This window comes from Haliaeetus leucocephalus, unplaced genomic scaffold (assembly GCF_000737465.1).
Source record: "Haliaeetus leucocephalus isolate CR32 unplaced genomic scaffold, Haliaeetus_leucocephalus-4.0 Scaffold668, whole genome shotgun sequence".
Lineage (NCBI taxonomy): Eukaryota > Metazoa > Chordata > Aves > Accipitriformes > Accipitridae > Haliaeetus > Haliaeetus leucocephalus.
The window spans coordinates 2633823-2660520 of NW_010973104.1; the positions used below are offsets into that span (position 1 = coordinate 2633823).

At 47.1% G+C, this 26698-nt stretch overlaps 2 protein-coding genes across 3 annotated transcripts in view; one reads left to right on the forward strand and one right to left on the reverse strand.

The window, feature by feature from the left end:
- KLHDC4 (kelch domain containing 4) overlaps positions 1–19177 on the forward strand; it is a 36019-nt gene extending 16842 nt beyond the window's left edge. The window contains exons 8-13 of one of the 2 annotated variants that reach the window (XM_010579604.1): positions 5728–5809; positions 7848–8056; positions 9420–9822; positions 10966–11082; positions 11392–11513; positions 19094–19177. In XM_010579604.1, coding sequence (XP_010577906.1) covers positions 5728–5809; positions 7848–8056; positions 9420–9822; positions 10966–11082; positions 11392–11513; positions 19094–19168 — 1008 coding nt within the window. In that variant the 3' untranslated portion in view covers positions 19169–19177. Of the gene's footprint in view, positions 1–5727; positions 5810–7847; positions 8057–9419; positions 9823–10965; positions 11083–11391; positions 12041–19093 lie in introns of those variants that run through there. The other variant, XM_010579605.1, reaches the window with a different exon arrangement.
- Positions 19178–20288: 1111 nt separating this feature from the next.
- Positions 20289–26698, reverse strand: part of JPH3 (junctophilin 3) — a 55709-nt gene continuing 49299 nt past the window's right edge. Inside the window, exon 5 of the mRNA XM_010579606.1 lies at positions 20289–20445. Coding sequence (XP_010577908.1) covers positions 20365–20445 — 81 coding nt within the window. The 3' untranslated portion in view covers positions 20289–20364. The remainder of the gene's footprint in view (positions 20446–26698) is intronic.

The following is a 26698-nucleotide window of genomic DNA, read 5'->3' on the forward strand; positions in this document are numbered from 1 at the left end:
TGAAAGCAGCTGAGTTTCAAGTGCACACTGAGCCCTATGGAAATATAAAAGTTGATGCATGTTTGCAGTTGGTTCTATTCCACTTCATGAGGGTGGGCTCTGTCACACTGCTCTGGGTTGTTTTGAGCTAATAAAAATGAAGTAGAAGGGATGGGGGAATGCAAAGCTGCCCTCAGCCTTTATGCAGGACACTGAGCAAGGATAAGAGCTGGGTGCAGTTCCTCTCCAGCCTGGAGAACAGCTTTTAGATTAAAACAACCACTCCTGTTATGAATCTACTTCCTTCGTAATAGAGAGAGTTAAGCCTGCTTCTCTGATGTGTCATTCCTAACGGAGACTTCTGTTGTGTATTCTGTAGCACAAGTGTACTTTCAGGCAGGAATGGTGCAGCCAAGCTACAAACTGACAAAAGCACTGGACAGAATTTTCTCTGCAGCTTTCTTGAGATGCAAAGACAGAAAACTTCTAGCATGCTCCTGAAAATTTAATTTAGCAAGCTTTAGCCCCTCTAGGAGAAACACAACTTCAGTAACGTGTGGCTATTTAATTCTTGTTGCATCTTTGCTTATAGCGGGCTGTGGAGCTGAGTCTCTCTGGGTTTACTTCGAAGTGAAGAAAGTGTGTTTGGCTTGTGTACTCCCCCCAGAGTCATTGGCTGGGGTACTCTTGGGAGAAATAAGAGGTAGACAGTGGAGGAAACAGTACTTAATTGGACCTGGGCAAGCACAGGAGGAGACCTATTCCTTGTCTCCAATTAGAGAGGCAGGTGCTACATTCAGGAGTGCTATGAAGACATTTTTGGGCATATGAAGACATTTTTGCATATGAAACCAGGCGACTGTCCAAGCAAAGTGCTATTCACCAAGTCATTTAGAGACTTTTCTAGTAAGAGGCAGGACTAAGTTGCACATGTGCTGTAAAAAAGATGCAGGTCTGTGTGGAGGCCTCCTGAGGCCAGAGCTGCTACCAAGCATGTATATGGTGTGAACTGGTTTGGAGGGAAGAGGAGTGGAAATCATAATAGCTCCTCTGTTTTAGTATCAGCATGATATGGCTGTCATATTGCTGGAGGAGAGTTGTGATGTGGCAAGGCTGCTTTCTTGCGATGGGCAGTTCTGATGCATTATATCCTGTGGTCCCCTTAGGCCTTGTAAATCTGCTCTGAAGTACTGTACCAAAATAGCTGTGCGGTGTGGTGTAATGCACATTGCCTAGGGCAAAAAGAGATGCAAGCCCAGGAGATTCATGGTTATGGGTGGAATTGTAGGCATTTTTGTACCCAGCTGACTGTTGTGGCTCTATAAAAGCCTGAGCAACACTATCAGCTTGCACCCAGGGATGTTCCCCTGATCGTGTGATTGATCTGCTCGTCGTCAGTTTGGTCAGCAGGCGCCATGAGCTGGGAAGGCAGAAGCAGAGAGATTTGGTCCCTGCTTTGATTTTCTGGACTTGCACGCAGAACTGAGCATGGAGGGTCAGCTTTCAGTAATGTCTGTCAGTCCAGGCTGTGTTTCTGAATTCCCTTCACGTGACCTGACTAAGAAAGTCTCTTTCTTGGCTGGAGAAACAGAAGCAGAAAAGATCAAGTGACTTGTCTAAGGCACTCCAGTACTTGTATACAGAGCCAGGACAAGAACCTTGGTATCCAGACATGCCTTTGCCTGTGCCAGCCACCGGATTTTGCTGTCCAAGTGGTGAACAACAAGGATGCAGATGGTGAAAAAGGAGCTTTACAACCCTGAGTGCGACTAACTTGAGATGTTGGTGCACAGATTGACAGGAGCATGCCTGATATTTTAAAATGAACGATTCTTAGCACAATGGTGTCCCCGTGTTCATCTGTTTCATCTTCAGCCTAGAAATTATAAAGGCAACTTCTACGATCCCTTACAGAAGGGGATGTTGTGGGCATTGTCGGCTCTGCCTAAAACGTACCTCAGAATCCCGCAAGGAGCTCAGACTTGCTCTCCTGCTGATCTTAAAGATGTCCTCGCCCGTTTCTCATGCTGGGGATGGGGCTTGCTGCAGCAAGCTGCATTTTTGGCTGTATAAAGCAGTGAGACCTCTCTATTGCTAGGCAACGTGAGCGCACTGTGCCTGACTGGCACGGCGAATGCAGCCAGGAGGTGTTGGAGGCTAATGCTGCTCTACCTTGCAGGTGCAAGCAGCCTACAAGCCATGGGAGGGCTGGTGTTACATGTGTGCAAGGCTTTTGGATGCCAAAGGAGGCTAGTATGTGTGTGTGGGGGCATTGTTTGGTTTGGGGTGGGGTTTTTTTAGTGGCAAGCTTTGCAAAGCTGAATTGGATTCTGCTGGGAGATTGCTTGTGGCAGGGCTGAAGTGTTTGCCTGAATTGTAAGGTCTGGTGGGACTGGTTCCCTCTGTAGTTCTGCTTGCTAAGGGCTTCTGCTAATTGGATGTATTTTGCCACTGTTGATCTCTTTTTATCAGACATGTTTAGCACATTGTACACAGGGAATCCTGATTCCCCTTCTTCTCAAGAACAGCTCTCCATGCCTCAGTTTCCTTGCTCTTTGAAGGGGGATAAACAGGCGTCTTGCTGTCTGTCAGTGGAGCTAGGGTTTTTTAGCTAATGCTTGTAGAGCTCTTCTAACTTTCTAATGTACCTGTATGCGCAAACAATAGGCTGCGGATATCCAAGCCAGTTTTGTGCTTGAAAGCAAACACCTGGAACTTCAAGGCAAGAAGGACAGTGACGGGACAGGAGCTTATTGTGACTGACAGAGCGATTTGCTCAGGGCAAGCAGCAGTCCTGGGTGCAAGGGGATTGATCTCTCCAGTAGCCGTGTACTGCTTGCTGGTGAAGTGTCTGCTTTTGAGCCAGTGTGAGTTGGGGAAAACAGGCATCTCTTTGACAACAAATAACTAACTCCCACTCCACCTCATTGGGGTTTTCTCAGCCCAAGAAGCTTTGTCATGTTGCATACGCAGCGTGTTTACTACAGGGAGCCATGTGGTTTTCAGGAGAATGCAGTTATTCTACGCAGCTTGTATGATAGTGGAGCCAAGTGCTCTTTCAGTATTTGCTGTTTCCCCTCCTTTTGTGCAGGCAGTGCACATCTTACTGTGCTCCTGCACGCTTCAGCCTGTGTGTCCCCTGCACATATGAATGAGTGCTCTGTCTAGCATTTAAGAACAAACTGCAGCCTGCCTGGGACTGAGGAGGAAGTAACCACCATGTCTGTTATTGCTAGCAGACAACCACTTCGCAGTCACTGGGGTGCACTTCATGCTATAAGGTGTGAAGGCTCCTGCCTGTCTCCATCCCTCCTCCTCTGCCCATCCATCCCTGACAGCTCTTTGCTCAGGTGAGGCTTGGAGGGGTGTTTGAGGTGAGGGACAGACTAAAAAGGCTGCTATATCTCAGCTGTACGCAGCCTGCAGCTCGTTGGTGACTTCTGCTGCCCTAGACCTCTGTGACAGAGACAGTGAAGTGTGACATTGCCAGAGGATGGCACTTGCTCGGCACAGTGACTCACAGCCCTTTGAACTTGAGAGCTACTGCTGTTGATGCCACAATATGTGCACCACCAAGCTATGAATTGGTGTACTCAATACTTAACAGCACCTTTCTTAGAAGGTGTTTCTTTCCCTTCCTGCCCTGACAGCTCTCTCTCAAGGATCTGTTCAAAGTGGGCAGCTCCCAGCCCCTCCAACCACATCTCCAACACCAAAGCTTCTCTAGCTATGCCTCAGAACCACTCACCAATGCAAAAATTTGTCTTGTTTGTTTTCCCCGTGCTGAAGAACTGGCAGTGGCTGAAGGAATCTTCACTGTTTAACCTCTAATTCAGAAAATAGGACAGTCACTGATGCTTGTTCCTACAGGCTTCCTGTCCCTTGTGTGCCTGATGTTCTGTTGCTCTAGGACAGTAAAATAGTGCAGTTGTTGACTTCATCGAAGTGGTTGCACAGAAGAGGATCTCTCCAGTGTAGACATACTGTCTTGAAGAGTGTGTGTCTTTCAGTTCACTAATGGGCATGCTTAGGTGCGTGTGAAGAGCAAGAAGACACGTGAGCCACAGCCCCAAACTAACAAATTTCCCAAGGCAGCTCTACAGGCAGACCCTGGTCCTTAAGTTAACTGAAGCTTCCTTTTTGCTGCACTGCAAGCAGAGTTGTCCTCTTTCCTCCAGCACTTCATTGTCAGCCTTCCCCGGGGCTTCTCAGCATCATCTGAGTTACAGCGTTGTTGTGCAATGCCTCAAACAGACTTTCCTCTCTTCTGCCTTTCTGAGAGTTGAATACCATTCCTACGAATTGGATGCCAGGCCATGCAGTAACAACACAGCATACTACCCTGCAATAACAAAACCTGTCAAGTGCAAGGCACAGGGTTGGGTACAGATGTGCAGCAAGAGGAGGACAGCACCATGCTGCTGTGTTCTTGGGTGCATCCAAGCCCTGCTCATCTTCCTGAGGACTGGACCCAACCCTCCCAGCTTCTGCTGGGATCCACTGCCTGCACCCTGGAAGCAGTTACATAGCATAGCAATGCCATCGCCCCCAGGAGGAAGGGAATTACCAGGAAGTAGGAGCTCTGCATGAAGGATGGGTGGATAATAACATTATTAAAAGACCTCCTACAGTGGTGTGGCATAGTGCTGCTTTCAAATGCTGCATGTTGCTATGAGCACTGGAGTACAGGGGCTTACAGTGAAAGGAGCAAGGGAAAATAATGTTTAAAATTATGCATTTAATTGCCTCAACTGAGGCTTGATCCTGCTCTTGCTGGTGTCTTGCTGTTGCCTTTAGTAGGGGTGGAAGTGGGGTTTCTGTTCTGTTTCTGTTTACGAGAAAAAAAACTGTTGCCCAAGGCTCTGTGGGGACCTGAATGCTAAAAATGACAGCTGCAGTCAGGCTGTGGTGCAGAGAGCGAGCTGTCACCTCTGTTTCTCTTGTAGTGGGATGGAGATGGAGGGGGTGGCAGGGACTGAAAGTCTGCGTGCTAGTCACAGGTCTGTGCTTAAACTTGGGCCTCACAGATGATACAGCCCAGACGCTCTGAGCTTCTGTTCAACATTCAAGGGCAGAATCCCAGTGGGCCTTGCAAGCCCTGTGGAAAGTTGTCGTGTGCCACTTGGGTGGAGTGGGTATCTGCTCTCTTTTTACAGCTAGAGAAGCAGAGGCACAGATGTTAAATTAGTCCCTTGAGAGCACCTGGTACTGTCTGTGACAGAGTAAAAGGCAGGACTTTGGGTCTCCTGTTTCCTTGGTGCTGCTCTTCCCTCCTTCTCTCTGCAAAACAATCAGTTTTAATCCCTTGTGACAATTTATTTCTCTTCTCTGGGTGCTAAAATTGCTGCCCTTAAACTGACTCCTGTAGTCTTCATAGGGCCACAAGTCCCAGGATCTGTGTTGCAGCCTGGAGAGCCCTGCCTGGTTGTCACAGGCAGAAGTTGGTTGTGGCTCATCATAGGAAGTAATCCTGCTTTGAACACTATGGTTGTGACCTGCCTGATGCTCCAGAGCCACAGCATGACTACCTGTGTGGCTGCTTCTTGCCCAGTCACAGTGTTTGCATTTAGCACAGGAATGTACAGATCTAGGCTGTGATGAGGCTTATCTGTGGGGCGGTGAGTTCAGAATGGCGCATACCGCCATTCTGGCATGGGTGACTTTCTAGGCCTTGAAAAGTTGGACCTCCTGTGTTTTGGGCCACTGAAACTGTTTCACGGAGCATCCCTGTCTTTCCCTTCTCTGCAGAGGATTAAGAAAGATGTTGACAAAGGCACCCTGCATACAGATATGTTCCTGCTGAAGACTGAAGGTGCAGGCAAGGAGGAGGGTAAGCTACCGCTGCAGCTAGGAGGGCTGTGCTGGAAGTGATGCTGCAAGACTGTGAATGCAAATCCTCTCTCTTCCTTTGAATAACAGACCAAAACACTCCAAGCCTAGAACAAAATTTCCCTTTTAATGAAAAGTCTATGCCCCAGTGTTTGCTTTGGGGCTAAACACAGCAGATGAGTTGATTTAAATATTTCTTCTTCCCAGGAGTAGCTAAGTGCATTTGTATACTGTGACTCAAGCTTAAAAAGAAAGGGGTTAGGGTGAATGAAACAGCAGTTGCCGGGGTATATTGGAGGAATTATGTTCTTTTTTGTTTATGTGTGTTGGAGAAGGAAGATGGGCCATCACACATGCAGGCAGAATTCCTCACTGCGAAGGGAAATGGGAAGTAGGCGCTTGTTGCGCTTGTTGCCGCAGCAGACTGTATGCTGCACAGTGGTTCTGTCCCCTTTTCACACTCCATTTTACAGCCTGAAAAGATGAGGCTGTGTCTGGTTTGCTGAGAAAAGCTTGCTGGTTAGCTGAAGGCTGTAAGGAGTCATGGTTCTCAGCTCCAGGTGACTTGATTTCAGAGCTCATGTAAATGTTAGCTCTGATGCAGTGAAACACTGGGGGATTAGAGCTTGTTGAGAAACTTCTGCGAGGAACTGGCAGAGCTCTGGAGAAAGGTTGGGGTATGCTTTTTGTCAGAGAATCACTTCTAGCTCACAGCATCATCTATCTTGACACCTCCCAGTTGGTCTTGGAATAGTCTGAGATGGAGTGGAGGGTCTCCAGGCTCCTTGCATAACTATGTGAGAAGCTCTGGCCTGCACAGACAGCTTCAGGAAAAACTACAAGAAAAGTTATTTTAGGGATTTTTTTTGGTTTATGCGTGGGAGGGAATTAAAACAACATTTTGAAATTCCTGTTCTCTGGGACATTTTGATCACTGCTCTTCTGTTTCACAACAGAAAATCCTTGGGATTTCAGAATTCTACAGGCTGGAAATTCCTGTTTTGACAAACTCTGTTTGGTAGTGGTGGCTCACTTATAGACTCTTAAGAGAGAAGACTGGGGTGTGATCTCATGAGATTATGTAATGCAGGGATATTATCAAGAGTGATTTCTTGGTTGGTTGGTTGTTTTATCTGTGAATGTCCCCAGAAATAGGAATTCCATCACTTTCCTTAGGAGAGAGCGTATTTTGTCCTTGGCTCAGGGAATGGGACAATCTTCTTTGAGCTGAATTTCTAAAATGTTAAAATTGTGATGGATTTCTTTAAACCTGACCTTCTTAAAGTGGGATTTGGGGAGGAGGTTGGTCACATATATTGTCTGGATTCCAGACACTGCTTGCATTATGTCCTATTTATAGTTTATCTTCTTGAAATTGTGGTTCCTTCGGAAACAGTGCCTAGCCAACGCGTATGCTTCTCCCAGCCTGCATTTTAGGGATTCGCTCTAAATCCAAAGTAGAAGGGATTGGAGCAAAAGCAGAGGGTTTAGAGCACAAGCCTTCTCCCGCTGCTGAGCCCTTTTTTAAAGTGTGGTTGGGTCTCCTTACAATTAACAGTACTTATTCTTGGGGTTAAGGCAGTGGTGCAAGTTGGGAGATAAGGTACTGCAGTAGAAGGGACCTGCGGAGAAAATCTTGTAGAGTGGGCTTCATGGGATAACTGAGGTACCTTTCCTTGGTACTCAAAGATCTATAATCAATTCTGGTTTGAACTTCACCCTCCTGTAAAGGTGTATACACCTTTCAAGAGGCTCCCTGCCCCAGAAAGCACACCCTGAAGAGAACTCTCTGCATTTGCTTTTATTGAAGACAAAATGGCTTTCTAAGCATAGAAGGGATGTGCAGATTAGCTGTGTGATTGAAGTGGAAATGCAAGTGGTTCTGATTAACACTGTTGTTGAAGGTGCACTATGCAGCTCTGAGAATGTCCAAAATAGGTCATTGAGTTACTTGTTGGAGTACTGAAGGGCCTTGAAGTTATGGAAACGATCAGGTTTCTCCTTTGCTGATGTTCGTATTTGCTTTTATCCATTACCAGACAAGTGGGCGTGGAGTCGGCTCAACCCATCCGGAGTGAAACCCACTCCCAGGTCTGGCTTCTCCGTGGCAATTGGTCCCAATAACCGCTCCCTTCTGTTTGGAGGCGTGCATGATGAAGAAGAGGAAGAGAGCATTGAAGGAGACTTCTTCAACGATATTTATTTCTATGACATTGGGAAAAACCGCTGGTTTCCTGGACAGCTAAAGGTTTTGTTTTAAAAATAACACAGATATATTGAGTATAAACTGATCTTCCTTGATGATCTGACACATGTTCTTTGGGCCTTTTTTGGCCTCATACAGCTTTCTCACGGTGTGAAGCAAGCTCTATTTCTAATAACTCAGGGTGCTCCAGAAGCTGAGCCACCAGGTGTGGCTGCTGTTTTGATCTGTGACCCACTGATAGTGAAGAGGGGGAGAGACTATAGAAATGAAGCTGTGGATGTGCAACTCTAGCAGGTTTTTGCTACCAGATCAGCTGAATTCTCTTAACTTCATGCTGCCCTTCTCCTTTCCTGCCACTTAGCTCCCTGTGCTCACCATGCCCTGCTTCCACAGTGTGATGCAGACTGTCACCCGTCTGGGGAGAGAGGAAGCCTCTGAGCCCTGATGGTTGGGCACAAAGCAAGAGTGGTTCAGGAGGCAATCCCCCTCGTCTAGAACTCAGGCTGCATGTGCCCCATTGTTGTGTAATGCAAAATGACACAAAGCAGCATGAAAACATAGTTATGGTGTTTTACTGGAGGCCAGCTCCAGGTCAAATGTGTAATTCTGACATGAGATGGTTCAGTAAAAGCTACTATGAAAAGATCTGGTGTAGCACTGGGATCAACAAACCTCCCTCTTTTCCCCAGTGTTGATGAGCTACTAGAATAGATGAAATATTAACCTTAGCTCATAAGAACTTCAGAAATGTGGCCCTCAGCTCAGATCTTTGATTTTGTTTGAACCACTCTCAAGGGGGAAGTGAGGTGGAAATGACCTGGTTGAGCTTCCTTCTTTCCACCCCCACTGTTTCTGGGTTTGTTCTCAAAAAGGAGAGGTCAATCACACAACAACAGGCAAACATGCACTTGGATGTTTGCTTCTGCCTTTCTAGCTGAGTGTTTTCCAGCCCGTTAAAAGAGTAGTTCAAAGACCCGGAGTGCTTCCTGTTAATGCACTGTAATTTAGCACCCAGCAATTGTTTTGATTTCACAAAATGGTGGGTTATTTTCTCTTGTTCCTGTCACAGACTAGTGGACTATGTGTGTGTTTGCGTGCACCTGCAAGGAGAGCAAAAGAGCTGTTCTCTGTCTCTTCAGCACATGCTGCCATTAATAGAGGAAGCAACTCCCCACCATGGGTTCTCCAGGAGTTTCATTGCTCCTTGTTTTATGGCTGGTAGAAGTTCACGCTGAGTGGGAGGTTGCACCTATCACTTGAGACTTACAATTGTAATGAATAATAATTGAAGTCTTCCCCCCTCCCTCCCAGCAGCATCCACAGTATTTGTATTAACTGCTGTACATGCTATTAGGTGCACACAATTCACACGCAGCCTCTTTCTGTTCCTTGCTCCTGTTAACAGGGACCAAAATCTGAGAAGAGGAAGCGAAGACGTGGCAGACAAGCTGAGGCAGAGGGTGCTGGAGATGAGGAGATGGAGAAGCAATCTCCACAAGGCCCGGTGGAGATAGTCAAAGAGGTGGTAGCAGAAGATGGGACTGTCATGACAATAAAGCAGGTGATCTCTGGACCTGCAGAAGAGAAGGAGAGGTCTGAATCGGAGGAGGAGGAGGAAGATGGAGCCTTAAGCCAGCAAGTGGAACCATGCCCACGTTCGAATGCCATGTTGGCGGTGAAGCATGGGGTTCTCTATGTGTATGGGGGAATGTTTGAGGTGGGCGATCGCCAGTTCACCCTCAGTGACCTCTACAGCATCGACCTACACAAGATGGAAGAATGGAAGGTGCTAGTGGAGATGGATCCAAGTAAGCTCTAATGGTGGGATCGATCTCTCTGCCTTTAGTGTAGCAACAGTACACTAGGGGAAAAAAACCCCAACAGCTACGGAGCTTCCTCAAGGGGTGGGGATGAGTCTTCAAGCAGTGTTTTTTCCTGGACAGGAAAAAGCATGGGAGTATGTGATATGTAGTGTCTTACGATCACTGTTGCTGCAGAAACTTGTCTGGTCCAGAGCTTTGCGATCACTGTAGAGAGTGAGCTCTGGTCTGTCTACTTTGAAAACCAAGACAGGTACCTGGAGCATCTTTGTTCACTGGTGGCAAGTTCTGGCCTGGGAAGTCCTGCTGTGCCATGTTTGTCCACTCAGCAGAGGACAGGGATGTATGCTCTTGCCTGTCCTCACCTTCTCAGGGCAGTGAGGGTCTTGGGTACTGCAAAGCACGGGGGCTTTAGCTAGGGTTATCTCTTTGTACCTTAAACATGTAGTATGTTTGCTGTGTACTCCGAATACCCTGCTGGGCTGTTCTCAAGCTGGGAAGGCCGGCTCAGGGTCTGTGGCAAGCACAGAAGTCAGTTCCTGAATTCCTGGCTACATGGTCATTACATGAGTGTTCAGTAGTGTTGCAGAAAGCATTACCTGAGAGACCTCAATGAAGATAGATTTGACGGATTTTTCTACTGTTTATTGAAAGAAAATGGGGATCTGTCTTACAGCAACATATCTCTTACAGTAGTGGCTAAGTGATTCAGCCCAGGTCATGTGCTAGGCACTGTAGAGAGACATGAAAAGAGGGTGCCCCTGCCCTGGAAGCTCACAGTCTGCATGTGCATAATGGGCAAAGGGTGGAAAGGAAGGAGTCTTGCTCGTGATCACAGAACCATGAAGTGCTAGGGAGAGGAGGTGACTCGTCAGCATGGGCACTAACCAGCTTTTCTTCCACAGCTGTTCTGTGCTGTTCACGTCTTCCTGACTCTCTTTCATCTCTTCCCACTGCTCCCTATTAGAGCCAGGCCCTGTACAGTGGGTGGATCTGCAAGGGCAATGAATACAGCAGGGCTCTTAAGGAGCACATCTGTCTGACCTTGCCTTGGCATCTTTCATGACAGTTCTGGGTGTAGGAGTAGGAAAAGCTTGTTATTTATTTCTTCTATTTTTTTTCTTATCAAAGAAGCACAAGAATGGCTGGAAGAGTCGGAGTCGGATGAAGAGGATGATGATATGGAAGGTGCAGAGGGAGGGGAAGAGGAAGAGGAGAGCTCTGAAGAGGAGAGTGAAGATGAGGAAGGTAATGATTAAGATGAATGTTGTCTTCATGCTAATATAAAGTGGGGTTTAGTAAAATACCTGCTGGTTTTGCTGCCAGCCTGGAAGGCCTCACTGGCATCCAGGTGAGTTTTCCAGCGAAAGCAAAGTTTTCATACTACACTGCTCTCAGGGTAGAATAGAAATTTCCTGAGTTACTGATGAGTTTTTAGGCTATTGCATGTAAACACATTAGCTGAAGAGTAGTCTTGGCCGGGTTGATGCATGGAAGAGCAGATTGCCTTCATTAGCTGCTTGTGACCTCTCTTTCTGTCTTCCTTCCATTGTGTAGGAGAGGAGCAACACCCATCTGTTCAGCCTGATGAGAAGCATGCAGACTATCTGTCCAGGACGGAGCAGTATTGGATTAAACTAGCCCGCAGCAACATGGGCCCGGATGCCAAGGAGAAGAAGGTGGTAAAAGTGGCACATGCCATGGCAAAGACTTTCTATGAAGATTCGGTCTAGGTGTTGTTGAGGCTGTTCTGTGAGTGAAGAGACATGCTGGGAGCAGTGGTTAGCTCCATTGAACTCAGCCTGATGTGCCAGGAAGTCAGCGTGTCCAGAGTGCGTCCTGGCATTCCAGCTTTTGCCTATTCTGTGAGTGCTTCTGGGCTGACCAGTCTCAACATGCCTACTTGATTAGTGCTCTGGATATGCTGTTATTCCCCTGGAGGTTGTGGGAGGGTCTTGAGGAACAGGATTGCTGTCCAAGCACTTGTTCTGCAGAGGCTGGACTATACGGTACTGTCATATTTTTGTTCAAAAGTTGTTTTGAGTCTGTCAAGACAAACTGCACATCACAATGGTTCACTGGTCCCAAATTACCTACCCTGACTGGGGCCGGAACATGTCTCCAAGTGTTTCTGCAATAAACTTACTTCATTGCATCATCTTGGTTTTCTCAATTAAACCCTTCCTAGCTTTTCTCCTTCTTTTTCTCCTGCTGTGAAAGAGGGATCGCTGTTCCCGCTGTGAAATATGCAGGTAGTGGTCGTAAGATGCACCAGCAGCTCTGAGATGTGGCTGCACTGCCTGGAGAAACCTGGGAATCCTTTCATAACTTAGCTGTATGAGAGCCACTGTAACCCCTGATGCATGTAACAGTAGGAGTTTCTTCCTTTTTAATGTTAGCTGTAGCGGGTTTTGCCTTTGCTTGTGGAATCTCCCTGTTCAGTTTCTCACATGTTGGCCAAGAAAGCAGTTGTCCTACAAGTGAACTCTTTATGACCAGTGAAGTGTCCTACCATGAGACCTGATGGCGTGTTGAGGACAGGGGGGAGTGGACCGACACTCTCAAAGGCTTTTTTTTTTTTTTTACCCCTGCTTCCTGACTCAGCCCCTCTCTTCAAGGCATTGCTTTCTTTCCAGCAGAGCAGTGCTGTGGTCCATAGGGACAACAGATGGGATACAAGTGTGTCTGTTGCAGCAAACAAGTGATGACTTGTGTTGACACCAGAAGGCACTGGCTGTCCTTGTGCAGAGAAATTTCAGGGTGCCATGGGTATTGTTTTGGCAGGGGCATCACCAGGGAACCAGCTCTCAGGAGAGCAGTGCTAAGTTCTGCAAGGCTAATTAGAATGTAATAAAGATTAAATAGAGCAGGCTGCCAATGTGATTTAATTGTCAAGATAAAAACATGTTTGATAGGGAAGTACCTTCCATGCAAAATAACAGGCGAGAGGTGAAAACAAACCATGTATTGTTATCAACAGGAAAGAATCCGTAGTGCTTGCTTGGCTAATAGCATCGGTTGCCCTCTTGTCCTGTCACTTGGGTTAGTTTACAATACCTTGGTCTCGTTGACATTCGATCCTTTGTGTGTGTGTGACATCCGAGGCTTTTTGTGCAATGTTTTGGGGAATCTGCCACTGAGTTGCATTTGCAGATTTTGTTTTTATTATTGCTATTTATTTATTTATAGTTTGAAAAGTAGTGGTTTTAAAATCACAGCATCTGTGCACAGGACTCCATTCCAAACGCCCAACCAGACAGGGGAAACACCCTTTTTGCCAGGTGTACTTTATCATTTTTTGCCTTTTCAAATACAGATATACACCCTGAAGGAATTTTTTTCCCTCAGCTGAAGCCGGGTTGCAGCAGTGCCAAGGATGAAGGATAGTTTTGTACAGTGTTGCTGCAGCCGCAGGAAAAGATTCTCCCTCCTCCTTCGCTGCTAGAGAGACTTGTTGGATGAGGGAACTAGGTGCATCGGATGAGCTGGAGTGTGTGCAACAATAATCTGATGTTTCTCCTTTCACCTTTTCCTCAAGGGCTCTGGAACGTAGTCCTAGTTGTGCTCTGTGCCAAGCTAGGTATGACTGGAGAAGGCATAGACTGGAAGAGACACGCTTCCAAGGAACCTGTGAGTCAGGATGGGCCAACTGTCCTGCTCCTGCAAGCAGTACAGCAGCCTGTTTGTGTGGCCTCCCATGGGGAGCACGCCGCCTGCCTCGCAGAGCTGAGGGAGAGAGGGCTTTGGAGGTGGGTTGCAGGGGAGATGATGGCTTCCCAGGGCTATTATCGTTCTGCTGGGAGGTTGGGTTGACCTGGGCATTCAGCTTGGTTCAGTTCCTCCTGGAGCTGGGGTTTTGGATGAGCCAGCATAGGCTGCGGCTGATCATCTGGCTTGGTTCAGGAGGCTCTGGTGGCCATCCTTAGGTTGCATGATGAGAGGCTGCTGCCATGGCAAACTGTCCTGGCCTGAAAATTGAGGCTTGGTTGTCAGCTCTGACAAAATGAGGCTGTAGCACTGTAATTGGAACAGCCTGCACGGGGACTGAAACGCACACGGCGTCCATTCTCACTGGAGCATTTGCAGCCATTGGACTTGAGACAGAAATTAATTCTGGTGCATCTGCAGCCACTGCTCAGCAGAATGAACAAGACAAATGCAGCACTCTCTTGAGCCCTGCAGCCAGCAACAGCCAAAGATCTGTCTGGACACCCTGGCCCATCTCTTGCTGGTGTAACTGTGGAAGCCTTGGAAGCTGTCACGTGTTGGTTGAGCAAATGAAACCTCTGAGAAAAGGTAAAAGTTCTCTGTGGTGGAAACCCAAGCAGGGATGACTGATTACTACTACTATGTTAAGTGCTTGCAGAGGAGGTCTGAATGTGATGGGCTCTGCCGTGGTCTTAAGAAATGTAAACTGTGGTACTTTGATACCAAACTTTAACGGTACCTTGCTTCTCTGAGCATTGGCTGAAAGCCCACTGAAGCCTGTTCAGGGTTGCTGGATCAGATCTCTGGTCATTTTTCTTGCATTGGGTCCAAAAGTATCTTAAAGAGGAAGGTAAGTATTTTGCAGGCAGACACACATCAGTGAAACAGCTTGCCTAAAATGATACCTAAGAGAAGGGCCAGGGCTAGAACTTGGTGAAACTAGGAAAACTAGGAGAAATTCCAGAAACTGGGAACTGAGAAATTCCAGCACTGTCGGTCATAAGGGTACTTATTCCTGTCTGACATGTACAAAGAACAGCTTGTCCTTTTGTTAATGTATGTATGCCCAGATAAAATTCAATTATTCCTTTGGCATCCATCACACCATTGCTTTTGCCCATCTCATTGTAAAGGGATGAATGTATAAACATTTACATAGGAGAAAGAGACCTCAGTTTATTATTATATCTGGAAACAATCAAGCTGTTGGTGTTGTTTTCAGCTAAAAGACAAGGCCAAATAACTTTTTTTTTTTTTTTTAAACTGACTCCTTGAGGAAAATTTATTCAGTAATCCCCTTTCTTTGGGCCACACACACACTGTAATTGCACTGTAAGCAACACAGTGAAATTGGATTTTTCTGTTATGTTTACATGCACAGCTAGGAAGGGAGAAAGTGAGTAAAGGAGAGTGCCAGCTGAAATACATTTGACTTCAGGGGTTGCACAAAAAAGGCCACAGCAGAAGGTTAGTGGTTTCATGTCTAACTCAAGCTTAGCTTGTAACACATGGGATTGTTTCTCCCTCACATCAGCGTGTGTGTTGCAGTGTAACGAGCAAGGAAGCTCGTGACTTGCTGTGGAGTTTTATCAGAGAGCAATCGGGGTAATTGGGCTGACCCAAAGATAAATGCTGTTTGTAGATGGAAAGACCGTCCCTGGCACCTCTGCTCATGGGATTTTACTAATAGCGAAGACTTGGTTCAGTCATGCTGAGTTGCTCGTCTCCTCACAGCGCTGCCTACCTGCTGTGGTGGCTTATGGAGATAAACCAGTCCTAAACTCTTCTGCTGGCAAATTGCTTGTTTGTCAGGCTTGTCGTCCTCTGCACACGCTGGGCTGATCTCATCCTTCCTCATTTGTCTTGGAGAGAATCTGGGTTCATTCATCGTCTGTTCTGTATTGGCAAAACTTCTGCTTTCTTGCTCCAGCAATACCATGGGTGGGTCCAACCAGTACTAAACGGCCCTGAGCACATTGTGTCTGTCAGCAAGACAGAAAGGCTAAAGACACACATGTTCTTACAAATGTAGGTCTCTGAAGGATGGGGGGGTGGGAATGGGAGCGTATCAAATGCTTCAGCTTCTGCTGGGAAACAGCTGCTGGCTCAACAGCTGTAGCATCCTTCGTCACTAACTCACAGTGACTTAACGTTACAGACAAACGAGAAGAGAGCTTTGAAACGTGCTCCACCTTGAAGGGACTGGGGAGCAGTGCTCCTGCTGCTTGCAGGAGTAATTCTTGCAGCTCTCCCTTCCAACAAGACTGAACACCTGATAGCAAAATGCAGCGCTGCTGGGGCGGGGGTGGCTGCTCTTATGGAGGAGGGAAGGGGTTGGATGTTAAAACAAGCGAGCCTGTAAGAGAGCCTGAACCTTGCTAGACTATCAATGCTGTTAATAGTGTACCCAAATTGGGGATAAAAGGAAATAGGCAGATGGTAAGGATTGCGAGTCTACCAGGTAGCAGTGTAGTTGAGCAAGTAGCACCTGTGCATGAATGTGAGTCTCTAAACACATCTAGACACCTCCAGATGGGGAATGCGCAATCCACCACAGCATTTCTAAGCCATCCATTCAACAAAAGCTTCTGGGCAACACTCAGCATCTCTCAACTTCTAGAAAGCGAAGTTTCCTTTAACTTTATGGAGCATGACCTCTGAGATGCTTTGAGTGAAGAGACAGCTCATGATGTATCCAAGTTACATATTCAGACCTTCGGGCACTGATTAGTAGCCGTGGGGGTTCATTGCCTGTTGAAACGTAATGAGGTGATTATGCATACGCAGGAAAAACAGGTTGGTGGTAGTGCTGAAGCTGAGTGCCTGTGGGTTAATATTAGTTGAAACAAACCAATAAAAGGAACTTGAGAGCTTGAAATGCCTCTGAGGGAAGCATAGTCCTGGTAGATCTGTTACTCAAAGGCACATTATCCAGTGTTTGCTGTGCTCAGGGTTGTCTTCAGTGGAGAGCTGGTCAAGGAGCCTGGCTGTGAAGGTCAGTGATAGGCCACAACAGAAGTGATGCAGTTCATTTAGGGGCTGTGTGAGGAGTTAACCAGTTTCCCCACACCAGGAAAACTTGCCACCATATCAAGATCCTGCAAGGCCCATCTTCTGTGCAGACAATTTACCCGTGCGCAGCAAAGCTGTGCAGCATGGGCAGGAGATCCAGGCCGGCCTCTGCTCTGTTCTGCTTTCGCACAAATCTCTGAAGTCAACCTCACCCTATGACAGTTTTAAAAAATTCCTACTTTTCCATCCTCCCTTAACTTGGCAAAGCCTGTTAGGACATGTAATTAGTCCTTGGGTTTCAGTTAAGACCATCATGGATATGACATTATTTCTTCTCTTGCCCCTCCCCTTCTGTTGCAGTCTGGATATTTTTTTTTTCCAGCAGTACTTCATAACTCCACACAAGGCAAATAGAAGCTGCAACAGCTCAGTATCTGTGAAAGATCAGGCCCTGGAGAGTCCCAATGCTCTCGGAGAATCTAGGTCTCGGGTACAAGCAAACCAGACGCCAGATGGGCTGGTGAGAAGCTGACGTGGCACGAGCAGGCGGAGGATTTTTCGTATTCCTTCCTTCTTGCCTTCTCCAAAGATGTGGTGTTGAACCAGCCCATCGCTCGCACAGGTGGGGGCTGGCCAGAGGACCTGGGTGTCCCCAGGGAGGGACAGGTCCCCCTTTTCCCAATGGCTTTGCTGCGATGGCAGGAGGTGGGCTGGTTCCTTGAGCCCCAACCCCTCCTTGTGTTTCAGGTGCTGCTTGTTCTGCTGTAGGAACGTAATACCATCACAGCCTAAAAAAAATTACATAAACCTTCAGCTGTTCACATGCATCTGTCAGTGTGGACATAAAACAGCAGGTATGGACAATTTACACAGATTTATATGCCATGATGATAGACATTTTAATGTGCTTTAGGTAGATATGCATGAATCCAGGGCTCATAAGGCAGGGAAATATACTGAATTACCTCTCTCTCTGGGCTACTTCTCAAGACTATTTCTGGCCTTGGGCAAATGTGAAAAGCCCAGAACTAAGACAAATTGCTCAGTTCCCTGTGATTAATAAAGGAATCATTATTTTTAAACACGTGGTTTGGGAGCCAGTGAATATTAGTCTTCGGCTATCTTTCATACTGAACAAACCTCACCTCGACTGAGGTTTTATCCCATGGAACAAAGAGATGAAAAATCGGAGCTGCATTTGTGTTTGTACATAATTGCTGGTACATGGGCAAGAGCAGGAATAACTAGTCGGTCACCAGTGTGAAAAAGCTAGTCATGAAATCACTAGGACTTTTATTTGATGGATAACAAGAGGCATTTTTGTGCTGTTTTATATATATCTAAATATCTTACTGTGTTTGCATGTAAGTGTTTAAGCTGCTTCTGGCAGGACCTTTGTGTCATGCACTTGAACGTACAAAAACGTCCTCAAGAGTCTTTACAAAGAGTTGCAACCAGGATTACAAAACACATGGATGAGTTCCTAGGGCTGCAATCACAATCTGGTATTATTTGGTTCGTTTCAAGTATGCAGCAAGCATTCAAGAGTAAAAAAGATGACTAAGGACCCAGAAGTTAAAAACGGAAGAAAAAAAAAAAGGAAAAGGTACAAAGACGATGGACAGTTACTGTGGAAAATGAAATTAAAAAGCTACTGGGGGTCTTGCTGTCTTCAGTTATCATTTACCCTGTCCACCCATAGCCTTCTGCCTGAAAAGGGAAAGGAAGAAAAAGGAAGAAAAACTGCAACAGGAGGGAATAAGACCATGTAAGGAAAAGAACTGAATTTAACTGGCACATGCTCTAATCCTTAGTTTATTTCTGGTTAAAAATATAGCAATCCAGTGCAGTGTAATAAGAAATCTGCTGAAAAGGTAGCAGAGAAACAGCTAAAACAGAAGCAAAGCAAAGCTGAGTCCACAAGTCAGGGCTGTACCCAACAACTCTGGATGTGAAATGTCGAGGAAGAATTTTTTTTCCCTCCTCCCCCCCTCTGCCCCCAAATATATCTGTATATGGGTTTCATCCCACCCTCGGGTTGCTGCCACACTTGCATCCCTTCTCCTGTTGAATGGAGCTGCAGTGGGTAGAACTGAGGGTGAAATTTGGTCCCTGGATGTACCAAATCCCAGACAAACCATTTGAACCGTACCTGGTGCTGGTGGATCACCGGCAAAGCCGATCTCCATGGCGGGGAAAGACGGCGTGGGGAGGGGAGGAAACAGTACAGTCATTTTTGAAAAGCGAGGGGATGTCGGCCACTTCCAAGCAATTGAGCTAAGACCACACTCTTGTGATTGGGACCATAACAGCTTAGAACAGGGATACGGCATCTTTAATGAGTATGCATATTATCAGTGGGGACAGGGGAGGGGAGAAAATCAAGGCAGGCATATTACAAAGATGGTATAAACGAACAAATTAAGTGACATAGAAAAAAAAAAAAGAAAATAATACATCCTTAGAGGCTGCCATTGCCAATGATGTTTGGTTTTTTGTTTTTCTTTTTTTTTTTCTTTTTTTTTTTTTTTTTTTACAGGGACATGTTGGAAGCTGGAATATACATCCTGCATTACAAAGTGCAAAATACTACATGCTCAGAGCCCAAGCATGATGTCTGAAACAGTCCACAGCAAGATGTAAGAGACAAACCCACCACCCTCTCCCTCCTCTCTGGGACATGCTCCAGTACTCCTCCCCAGATGCCTTTGAAAAACAGTTTTATCTTATTTTGCTTTATTTTGTTTTATTGTTATCCTAAGTGGATCAGAGTTGAGCCCTCTCTGCCCGATCCCTCCCCACCAGTCTGCTCCCTGGCATCTCTGTCCATGCACATGTTTGGGATGGGATGCCCAAGTAACGCTGCTCGTCGTGTGTTGGCGAGCACGGCACAATGACCAGCAGCTATTCAATTCATGTTGCTGAAGGTGCCTGCAAGTTTTTGGGGGGAATACAGGTACACATTTTTACCCAGGAGAAATTGTCTGTGAATTAAAAGTAGCACTGGGTGGTTTTCCAGCCTTGCCATGGGTCGGGAGCAGCCTGGGGAGGAGGAGTGAAGGCAGGAGGGTGGTGGGGCTGCTGCTCACACCTTGTGTTCCCTATTTCCCCCCCTGCCCCAAGAAATTTAGCAAAACACCAATTGCTGCTTTGTTTTAAAAACAAATAACAAAATGGGGCCCGTTGCCCTTCTCCCATCTTTCACGTCTTAGACAGGGTTCATGCCTTCCCCGTGCTCCTTCTCCTCCTTCTTACAGCAACGTTTCTCCATTTGTGAAGGGAGAAGGAAGAAAAGCCTGATTTTGCTTTTCTCTCCCATTTACTTTATCATTAAAGCTGTTGTGGATTTTCCCTGGGAAACTCGGCCTGGAGCATCCCAGGACGCGTACATACTTCAGACAAACTCTCCCCATGGTGCCCTCATCTAGTCTCCATTTTGGGGTTCATTACTGTTGTTATGAATATATTTTTGGAGGGTGAGGGGAAGGGAAATGAGGTTTTATTTTGTTGGGATTCCTTCTCATCCTTTCCAGTGTTGGGGGGGCAGAGTGTTGATAGCATTTTGCCATGCCACACAGCATAGTGTTATACAAGCAAAGAATTTTGGCTAAAATCCAAAAAACATTACCCAGGAAAAAAGGCAAACTGTGAGTGAGACTCAATCGTTTGTTGTTCTTCTGTGAAAAGACTTGGAAATTGTCATAGGACAGTTCGAGTTATGATTTTTCCCTTTTTGTTGTTGTTGTTTGGGTTTTTTTTTCCCCCATTCATACATGTAACTGTTATTTTTGCAAACAAGACAGTCTTGAATTAGATGAAAAAGTTAATAAACAAAATGGCGACTCCAATATTTAGTAAGATCACCATGACTACCAGGATGGGAGCCGAGCCCTGGAAGAGAAAGAGAAGGAGAGGAGTTAGAACGCGCATTGAAAGTCTGTCTAAGTTTGCCTTGCAGCAGGGGTCGGGCACTGCGCTGGGTCTGGGATATTGCCGGGCAGGCAGGGCTGCAGACGAGCTGATTTACACCCTCCAGCAAACGATCCCAAAGCTCTTGGTAACCCTCACTGAATTTTTGCAGGCTGCTGCCGTAGTGAGGAAGGCGTGAATAAAGATCTTCCCCTTAGAGGTGAGCAAACAGCAGAAGCAGGGACTAAACCCAGATCTATTGCCTCCATCCCTGTGACAATAAACAGGTCACCCCTAGCTCTTTCGTCTAAGCACAATGTCGTCCTAAGGCAGCCCTCCGATTCTGCAAAAGCAGATACAAATGGCACGTAAGTCCCAATGCGAGCCCTGGACCCAATGTCTGCCAAGCAAAGACCTGGACGCACACCCGCCGGACCCACCGATTAAGACAGCAGTTGCACATGGACTCCCCCATGTCGTGTATATAGGAAATCTGGCCTTAAAAGAGTAACTAAAATCGGTTGCTTAGCCGGGGTGGTCAAAGAAAAGGGGGGAAAAAAAAAAAAAGAAAAAGATTGTATTGGATCATATAGTTGTTTGGGGATGGTTTGGAGGAGTCTTCAAAGGAGATTTCCCAATAAACATGATTGCTTGTACAGTTATCCCGACAACAGCAAAAGTCAGGCCAGCATACGGTGGTCTGTGTTAAGGCAACATTTTTGGAAAGCTCTAATAACCTTTCCTGAGGTTTATATGGACCAAATTAAGCTCTGGGGACTATGTGGAAACTACTGCAGCAACTCACTTCGCAGCTGGCCCGTGTCAGACACCCACCGTAGGCTGGATTGAAGCACTCCCCAGAAGCATCCACTACTTTCCACCGAGCATAAAGGCAGCCCGCACAACTCATGTTGGAGCTGATGAGGTTGGGGCTGTTGGACCCTATTAGCATCCCAGGAATGCTGGGAAGAAGACCACTCAACGTCAGGACTGCAGACGAGCCTCCAACGCATCTTTCTGCAGAACACCGGTCAGAAAAACATCCACCCTGCCACCTCGTCCCTGCCATAAAACATTTGCTGTCCTAAAGTGTTAACGTGGCTGGCATCAGGGTGAGCAAGCGTGTGTGCAGGTAGGTGGTAGCTATTTCCCGGCGTAGCTGGTATCCTCGTCTATTCTTGCTGCAACGGAGCCGTGCCAGCTTTAATCGCCTGGAATGGTACAAATGCTTTTTCTCTACGCTCCTGTCCTCGTAACAAAGCTGTTGGGTTGGCATGGGGCAGGGGTGCGTGCCCTTTCTAAGCAAGTCCTTGTACCGCTCTGCTGAGCTGCTGGGAAGAAAAGTAAAAAAAAAAAAAAAAAGAAAAAGCTCCTTGCTGGCCAGAGATTGTTTCTCTTCTGAGCAGGCTGATTCAGTTCGCATTTGGGAGTGGGTGGGAGCGAGGATGCTGGATCTTGCTGGAAAGGCATATTTGTAGCTTAGCAACAGGGTCAAAGGAAGCCAACCAAATGGAGGGATTGCGGAGAGCCTCTCCTGGCAGCCAGGTATCCACGCCTGACTGCTTCCAGCAAATCTCTCCGCCTGCACCACGCAAAGCCTTTCAAAGGCAGAAACCACCCCCCTGTTGCCACTCCTCCCCCCCCTCCCCGGCCCTGCCGCTGCCAAGGACTGCGTTGCGGTGTGTTATTTACATTTGGGGGGGTTTAGCTTCATTTCAGAAGATTATTGGGTTTTACGATTTTTGAGCTCGTGTTAATATAATAACAGATTGCGAGTGATTATCACTGTCATTGTTTCTGTTGGCAGGGCACCGCAGAGACACAAAATGCATTTGGTTCCCTCCACCTCGCAGCCAGGGGAGGACTGAACTGCTCGCTCTCGCACTTCCATTAGCCTTGGTCCACTCGCCGTTTGATTTCCCTTGCCAAAGAAGCGGCGACCATTTCTGCCCCTGCTCTGCTCAGACTACTAGATCGTTTCAACACCATGAAGGAAATAAAGTTGTATACCAGCGGACGTGAGCCCAAGATAATCTGGAGGATGCTTTCTCTTCCCTGACAAAAGGCACAGAGCAGGACTGGCTGCTTCTTAATTCCCTGGTGTTTTGAGCTTTACCCTCGCAAACATGGACACTTTGGGCTGGACCTGCTGGACGGACCGACATCGCAACACTTCGGTACTTGTGTTCAGAGGATGCTGAGGGGATGGTGTCCAAGGGAGGGAGCACACCCTTCATTTATACACCAGTACATCAAAGTCATGCCCTCACCTAGAAAAATGGGGGGAGTCAACAAACTAAGCAACGTGCACCTACCCACTTACATCGGCAGCAACTGGATTCCCGTGCACGAATGTTTTGCTCAGCTCCCTGGTTCAGTCTGCACCTATTTGCATCCTGCATCCCCTCTTCAATATTCAGGCAAGAGAAAATGCTTGCTTTGCCACCGCATATGCGGGGTCTTCCACATTTGCCAGCAAAAGCATCCCAGAAATAGGATGATCGGGGAGGGGAGGGGGTCTCTGCAAACTGAACAGCTCAAATCCGACTGTCTGACAACCTCCGAATTCTGCTTCCTTTTTACAGTTCCCTCTTCTTAACACCCTCTTCCCCGTGCTAACTCCAACAAGGGCTCTCCACGCAGCAGTCACAGGTACGGCTGCTCCCCCCCGGTGAGACGCCGGCGTATCTTGGCAGGGGCTGGAGTCCTGCCTGTGGCAGCTGGTGGATAAGCAGCTTTGCGACTCTGAAGCTTCTGTTTTAGCTCCAATTATGAATCCTGCTGCACTTCTAAATGCTTATGTCTGGCTTATTTCTAACTTGTAAGGTCTTTGTGCCTTAACCTCTGCTCAGAGGAAGCGCTTGCCCTTCTCCCCTTTGATGGCAAGGATGTCCTGGGATATGTGTCATCTCTTCCTAAGAAGCGACTCCTGCTCGGTGCCCAGGCAGAAGATGAATCACTGCTGGGTTTGTGCTTTGGAAGAGATGTTTTGCTGAGCCCAGCCTGGCAATAGGTCAGTGAACTCCCTTTTACTGCAGCTACAGCCAGCATTTTAGAACTAGCAGCTTTTCTTCACGCCACATGCTAGCCCTCCAACGTGAGCCACCCACTTCTAGAAAGAAGAGGCATAGCCCTTGATTTGCAACTTTGCATATTGCTTTAATACTTTGGTGGTGCTTTATCTCATCTTTGGCCTCCTTGAGACTTAGAGAAGCCCAAAGAAATCCCCGAGGCCAGCGGTGTCGCAGGCTCTGGGGTGCTACAAAGCCAGAGGTCGAGCTGATTTTCTGAGCCTGGGGTTTGTGTGTCAAAGACAGCAAGCAACCTGCAAAGCTTTTCTTTTTTATCTTTTTTTTTTAAAAAAAAAAAAAAAAAAGCTACAACACTCTCTTTAGCCCTGAAATAGTAGTGCTAAAGCAGGCCGTCAGGAACTGCAGAGATTTGTTTAAACTACCCTGCCTGTCATTCAGGAGACGGGGCTCCGCTGCGAAACGCTGTGCTGCCTCCCAGCACAGTGCCCGCAAGTCCAGAACCTGCTTTACTGGGAAGCAGATGCCAGTTGGCAGCGTCCTCTCACCCAATTTTAGCTGTCTAAATGTTAGACATCTAGTCTGTGCTAACCATCTAGGCTGTCTGTAGACCAAGTGACGTGAGATGAATTCCACCCGGAATGGTTACCAGCCTGGCTCCAGGAAAGGAAGAATTAAATCAAGCTCTGGTGCGCCTCAGCATCATCCAGCACACTGGGTGATGGCAAATTTCATCAGCAAAACAAGGCAGCTCTGGGGCTGGGATTTTTTATTTTTATTTTTTATAATAAGATCCCTGGACTCCTTCACAGGAGGAGGAAAACATCTGCCAAGGAAGGGCAATGTACACCAGTACCAGCTAGGCGAAAGGGTCCTTCTGTATCAACAGGGATAGTCTCCAAGGACTTTTAAGGTTTCCTCCAAAGTTTAGAGAGCTGGAACATAGACCCAAACCCACGGAAACACTAAAATGTGAATAAACTCTTGTTACGGCACAGGAGTAATAATAGTAATCGTAGCTGTAGAAGTAATGAGTGAAGGTTTCTTCCAGTCTGTGGTTTTTGGGCACCCACCAGCTCTGATGGTGGCTGCAGCCGAGCACCACCATTTCTGCCCCTCTGTCCTGTTTGGTTTTATCCTTTAACTGTTGTGTAGCAACTCAGGAGTCTTACTGGGAATACAAGGGACAGCTGGTTTACAAATACAATTGTAGCATAATTAATTTAAGCATTAACAATCCATTATTATCTGTTATCGCAAGGTACAAGCTCTGCCTCTCTGCCATGGAAACCATAGTGAAGGTTACCTAGGAATCCCTCTGGGATCTATTAAGTGTAATTACTAAGGACTTGGATCAGCAAAAAATATATATGCATTGTTTTCCAGTCTCAGCATTGCGGAAAGTGCTGAAAACTTAGCAGCTCCGTGACATTTGTGCTGACTTGTCACATAATTGCCAGGAACAGGCTGTTGTGAAACGGTTAAGGAGCATTTAGCAAAAGAAACATAAGGGATTCACTTTGCTTTCTCCAGCGTTATTACAGCATCTCCCGTGACTCGAGGAAGGGAGCCCAGGAGATGCTGAATGTGCCCATGTAAGAGGCACGGGCGCTTGATACCAGTGTGCAACTGAGTGGGGTGGTATGGAAAACCTGCTTCTGCAGAAAAAGGTGGCTAAAGTGAATGTGAGGATTTATCCCAAGATGGTGTCTCTTAATGAACTGTTTTGTCACCTCTGGTTCAGTCCTCTCGGTACAGGTGCCTGCGTAGCCGGGTTGAGCTGTATGTTTGGCACTGTATGTATGTTTTTAAGATTTTTGGTTCTTGTGCGGTCAAAAGCTGGCATTTCACCCCAACATTTCAAAGCTAGAAGATGTGGAGCTGGGCCCAAAACCCTAAAATGAATCCTGGATGACAGGAGCAAAGTCAGCGAGGTGCTGTCTTCAGGTACATCAAAGAGCCCCTGAGATTAAAAGGGTTTAAAAGGACCCTGTCAAGTTAAACATCACATTTCTCTCTGAATGTTATTTACCTCGTGTTGTTATGAGTAATGCCTGCGATGTCTATACATGAAAGAGATTACAGGAAGAACGGTTTCTGATTATTATTTGTTTTAAAAAGAGACATCCCCCAAACAGTTTGCTTTGCGCATGTGACGGCTCTTCCCGTGCACGCTGCAGCCCCTGCAGCGATGCTCAGACCTGGCTCATCTCTAGAGGTGTGACGGCAAGCGGGTGTCTGCAGGACTGATCCTCCTCCTTATTCCCATGTAATTATAGCTTGTACTTGTTTGGACAGGTGTACATGCCACAGCCATTTCGGATTGGGGTTTCAACCTGTTTGGTTGAAATGAGAGAAATAAGGAAAACGCAGACACGCCTGTGTTAGGAGAACTGGGGTAGGCTGCTGATGGGGAAAAAAAAAAACCAAAGGGAAAAACCTGAAGTGGGAAGACTGAGAGGACCACAGGGTTTAGTCCCAAGGATGCTAACCACAGCAAAGTCCCCAGGCCCCTTTGCCAGCAGACTGGTCCAAAGGCAGATAGACAGGAGCATCTCTGTGTACAGCATCGAGCCCCGACCAAGATGCAGGTGAAGCTTCAAAATTCGAACAGTGGGTGCCCGTTCGGGACAGAGGAAACCGCCAGCTGTTACTTTTATCTCATTTTACACTCTTTAGGGCTAAAGGTGCCTAACTTTTCTGAAGGAAATGCTCCACCTCGAGGTCAATCCCTTCAAGAATAACCCCACAGCTGCTGGAAAAGGGAGCATCCGTCACCCGCATCGGCAGGGAGGTACCATTTCTGGGGCGAGATGCCACCTTGCTCCATCAAAGCCTGGGCTGAGCCCCCCTGCCCGGGTACCCTCCCTCTCCGGCTGCACGGCACGCTCCGGCAGAGCCCTGCACTGATTTGCAGATTGGCTGCCTCCTCCTCACTTTCCCCAGCGACAACGAAACCTGCTCAGAATATCTTGATGGAAAATAACGCCCCTCGCACAGAAAGCAAGCGGGGAAGATGCTGCAGCTGCTGGAATCCCTCCCCACCTCCCCGGCGGGTACCTGGAGGTGACAAGGGGGGTCTCTCTGAGATCCCCAACCCAGCAGATGCCTTGCAAACTCCATTTGCTGCAACCGTTTTCCCTGCTTTGTTTGCACTAAGAAGCAGTACCGTTAGCAAACAGCTGAGAGCACTGAGATTTTATCCG